This window comes from Bison bison, unplaced genomic scaffold (assembly GCF_000754665.1).
Source record: "Bison bison bison isolate TAMUID 2011002044 unplaced genomic scaffold, Bison_UMD1.0 scf7180017864287, whole genome shotgun sequence".
NCBI lineage: Eukaryota > Metazoa > Chordata > Mammalia > Artiodactyla > Bovidae > Bison > Bison bison.
The window spans coordinates 1494299-1498509 of record NW_011494859.1 but is presented as its reverse complement, the minus strand read 5'-3'; the positions used below and the strand labels follow the sequence as shown (position 1 = coordinate 1498509).

The 4211-nt window shown below is 62.0% G+C and overlaps 1 protein-coding gene across 2 annotated transcripts in view; it reads right to left on the bottom strand.

The window, feature by feature from the left end:
• Window positions 1–839: 839 nt before the first annotated feature.
• Window positions 840–4211, bottom strand: part of CXXC1 (CXXC finger protein 1) — a 5676-nt gene continuing 2304 nt past the window's right edge. The window contains exons 6-15 of one of the 2 annotated variants that reach the window (XM_010849799.1): window positions 3904–3930; window positions 3582–3827; window positions 3069–3176; window positions 2761–2945; window positions 2298–2505; window positions 2105–2215; window positions 1927–1976; window positions 1716–1812; window positions 1394–1546; window positions 840–1254 (exon numbers count right to left, since the gene is read on the bottom strand). In XM_010849799.1, the coding sequence (XP_010848101.1) occupies window positions 1108–1254; window positions 1394–1546; window positions 1716–1812; window positions 1927–1976; window positions 2105–2215; window positions 2298–2505; window positions 2761–2945; window positions 3069–3176; window positions 3582–3827; window positions 3904–3930 (1332 nt within the window). In that variant the 3' untranslated portion in view covers window positions 840–1107. The remainder of the gene's footprint in view (window positions 1255–1393; window positions 1547–1715; window positions 1813–1926; window positions 1977–2104; window positions 2216–2297; window positions 2506–2760; window positions 2946–3068; window positions 3177–3581; window positions 3828–3903; window positions 3931–4211) is intronic. The other variant, XM_010849800.1, reaches the window with a different exon arrangement.

Genomic DNA, 4211 nt, shown 5'->3' with positions numbered 1-4211 from the left:
CATTGCTGGCATCAAAAGAAGGGGAAAACACATTGATCTTTATGGTTGAGCAGGCATTCCTGCCTTTGGGGAGGTCTGGTTAATGTATAAAGCAGGCACACACTGCTCACTAGGGAGGGCCCGATACAGGCAGGCAGCATGTTATGCTTAAATTTTCTTATCTTCCCTTAAAACTTAAGATCTCCTCCACAGCAATTGTGTCTCTCTCTCTCCCTGCCGCCACCGCCCCCCACCCCACCTCCCAACATAAACAGTCACTGGAGCACCCAGAAAAATCATGCCCCCTGATGGCCACAGCTCTTTCTCCCACCGGGGGAGAGGGCAGTACTGCTCTGCAGATAAAAGGCCAGGTCCGTGCAACCCACGAGGGTGCATCCATCCTGGAAAGGCAGTGCCTGGGGCTGACTGGCCCTGACATTGGGGGTGGGGGAGGGCGCTCCTGGTGTATGTGCACCGCAAGAGAGGGGTTTGCAGGGAAGAGGAAGGCCTTGTGTCCATCATTTAATACAAGTTTGGTCTGGAGAATATGCCTAAGAGTAAGAAGATTCCTGTTCACATAGGAATGATAAATCAGCCATTCATGGAACGAGTACTGATCAAACACCTAGTGTCACAATAACAGGATGGCAGTGGAGGTCACTGGACTCTCATCAGCAAGCCAGATCCCCACGCCCAAGATGGGGCCTGCAGAACACCGAATGGGCGCCAGCTGAATACGTGCAGCCACGTGCAGTCTACACCTGTACTGCAGCCGCTCTGGAACACAGGTGTGCCCCTCTACTCTAGGACCGTGGGAACGTATCTGCGACTGAAAAGTTCAGAGACCACCAACAGTTATCTTTTTTGTTTCATCAAAATTTTATTAAGAAAACCAGAGTTCGGGGAGGCACGGGTGAGCAGACTCCACAGTCCCACCCAGGCACAGAGAACGGAGAGACGTGAAATTCCGAGGCCCTCTGGTAAGGGCAGACAGGCAGTCAGACGGTGGACGGATGGGCACAGGGACTCGGGGACCGTCGGAGAAACATGAATGGCAGACCAGACAAACAGGGTCCAGGGCCAGGCCCGCCCGCAGCGCAGGGAGATAGACGTGTGGGCCGCCAGGGCTCAGCGCTCGGCGTTTGACCGCAGGTCGGTGGTGAGCGGGTCATGCTGGATGGTTTGGTGCAGCATCAGGGCCAGTAAGCCCGCCCGGTTGGTCATGGCTGTGCGAACGTTGCGCTCCTGCTCAAAGAGCTCGTCCAGCTTGTACCACTGCGTGGGCAGCAGAAGCCTTAAGAAGCGGCTCTGGAGCCCCGCTCCACCCTACCCCGGCTGCATCCACATTGGCATCCGCACATCCGCGGTCAGGGCCTAGCACGTGGTCAGGGCCTAGTGCGCAGTCAGGACCTACCACGCGCACGCGCTCCAGGTCCACCTCGGCGCGCCGCAGCTTCTCCCAGCAGTAGTGCCGGTTGCACTGGCGCTTGGGCAGGCGGCAGAAGTCACCAGTGAGCTCAAAAACATCCCTTACAAGGGGGCACCCGCATACCTCGTCAGCTGGCACCTGCAGGGAGGCCAGGGTGGGTGGGGGAAGTTGCAAGTTCGGAGGAGAGTGGGAAGGAACCGAGAGGGGAGGCGGGGGCAGAGGGAAGAGAGGAATGCAAGGAAGGGGTGCCTGGGAAAAGAGGGGCAAACATGGGCGGAGGAAGGGAGCGGGGATGGGAAAGCCTTACTTTGGGGTCCCGTGAGTGCTCGGGGCATAGCACCTGGAGCCGCTTACAGTACGTCTTGCTCTGAGGGTTGTAGACGTCACAGAAGAGCCGTGTGGCCCTGGGGGTGTGGAGCGGAGGACGTGGAAGAGGACGGCAACGCCCCCGCCCGCACCTGCGGCAGCCACTGACCCCACCGTAACCCCGCGCTCACCCCGCACGCGCCCACACTCACCCCTCGATGCGGGTGGGGTACATTGACCCAAAGGACGTCTGGCTCTCGTACTGGAGGGGCGAGCACAAACGAGGGAACTGTGGGCGTGCGCTGCGGGCCCTGGCCAGACGGCCCACCTGCCCCCCACGGACCCCGCGATGTCCCCACACCGTCCACCCCCTCGGGCCGACACCCTGACCTTGGCATAGCAGCGCTCCATGTGGCGCAAGGCAACGCGTGGGTTGATGGGGTGCCCGCAGGAGACGCAGAAGATCTGCAGGTCCGTGTCGTCACTGTCGCCCTCGTTGCTCTGCGCGGGCGGAGGGGACCATGAGGCTGGACAGGGCCAGGCGCGCGGCCCCTCGCCGGGCTGCCGGGGCCGCGGCCCTCACCTCCTCGTCCTCGCGCACCGCCTGCTGCTTGGCTCGCAGGATGATGGCCTCGAGCTCATGGAAGCGGCGCTCCATCTCCTGGAGGCGGGTGCGCGCGCTCTGCTGCTCCCGGCGGATGCGCTCGAGCAGCTTCTTGCCGTGCTCCTCAGCAATGCACGGGCTCTGCTGCCACTGCTGGATGCGCTGCGGGAGGATCTCGTAGATGCGGCTGCAGGGACGTGGGGATTGGGTGCGCAGGGGAGGAAGCCAGCAAGGAGGCGGGTAAGTGGGGTGCTCCGATGAAGGATGGAAGGAGACTCAAGGGTGAAAGAGTGCATAACCAGGTGAATGAACGGGCAGACGGAGGATGGGTGCGTGAGCAGGTGGACAGATAGGTGGGTGCTTGGTTGACTGAACGGTGGCCACGTGACTGACTGGGGTCATGCCCTACCGTGTCCTCCCCGACTCCCCCAAAATGACTCACTTGGCCGCCAGCTTCATGCCGCAGTCGTCGGAGCAATACTTGGAGCCGGGCTGGGCGGCGCGCACGCAACCAGGCCCCAGGCACTGCGGCAGCGACGCGGGGTCCTTGGCGTCAGCCCGCTCCGGGTGTTTCCATTTGTCCTTGTGCTTCTGCTTCTGTCGATGGCGCTTGTATCTTTCGTCCTTCTGTGGGACGACACGCGTGGGGTCAGGGCAGGGCTGAAGTCGTCCCGGGACCCCTGACACCCCTGGCGCCCCAGCCCGTCAGGCCCTGACCTTTCCCTCCCCCCACCCACTCCACCCTGTCACCTTCTTCTCAGACTTCTTCTCCCGCCGCTTCACGTGCTTCACTTTCACCGCCCTCTTCCGCAGCGCTGGGTCCAGGAACTGGGACTCCTCCGTGTCGCTCATCCAGGGCTGCCAGTGAGGCAAACACTGATTGTCCTGCGCTCCCGGTGACCTCCCCACGACCTACTCAGTCCCCACATCAACCTTCCATACCCTCTGCCTCCTCTCTCCTCATTACGGATACTCTCTGCTTCTGTAACCTCTACTTGATGCGAAGAACTGACTCGTTTGAAAAGACCCTGATGCTGGGAAAGATTGAAGGCAGGAGGAGAAGGGGACGACAGAGGATGAGATGGTTGGATGGCATGACCGACTCGATGGACATGAGTTTGAGTAAACTCAGGGAGCTGGCCATGGACAGGGAGGCCTGGCATTTTGCAGTCCATGGGGTCGCAAAGAGTCAGATGTGACTGAGCGACTGAACTGAACTCAACTGGGCTGACTCTTCCACCATGGGACACTCTGCCCGCTCACCAGGCTGTGGTCATCGAAGGCCCCTGCACAGAAGTCCTGGTACAGTTCAGAGTCCAGTGGGAGGTCCTCATCCGAGAGTGGCTCGGGTGTCGCTGTAGCCTCCGGTGGCTCCTTGACTGCCGCAGATGCCACTGCCCCCTCATCCTCTCGGAGGCGCCCTAGCTTCTGCGATGGCTGTGGCTGTGGCTGGGTGGGCAGGGGCCGGCGAGGCCTTGGCAGGGACTCTGAGGGCGTCCCCGGCGAGAGCTGCGGGGCAGAATCTCAGGACTGGCCCTGACCGCCCGGCCCGCATGCCCCGCCCGCCCTGGGGGGCTGGACTCACCGAGGAAGGGAAGTACTTGTACGATTCCTGTGCCGGCAGGAGGAAGGCCCAGGTCAGCCCCAGGTGGAGGGAGGGGGGCCCTGCCCTCGCCCTGCCAAGTGCCTGACCCCACCCACCAGCCCTGCCTCACCTCCCCAGACACAACAGCCTGCCCACAGCTCATCACCAGGACACGTTCAGCCCTGCCCCAGCCAGGCCCGACCACCTAGAAATGCCTGGCCCTACCCTGTCCACCTGGAGCTGGGGGCTCCCCTGCTAGCCCGGCACATCTGGTCACACCCCGCTCATCTGGACAGGCCAGGCCGTTC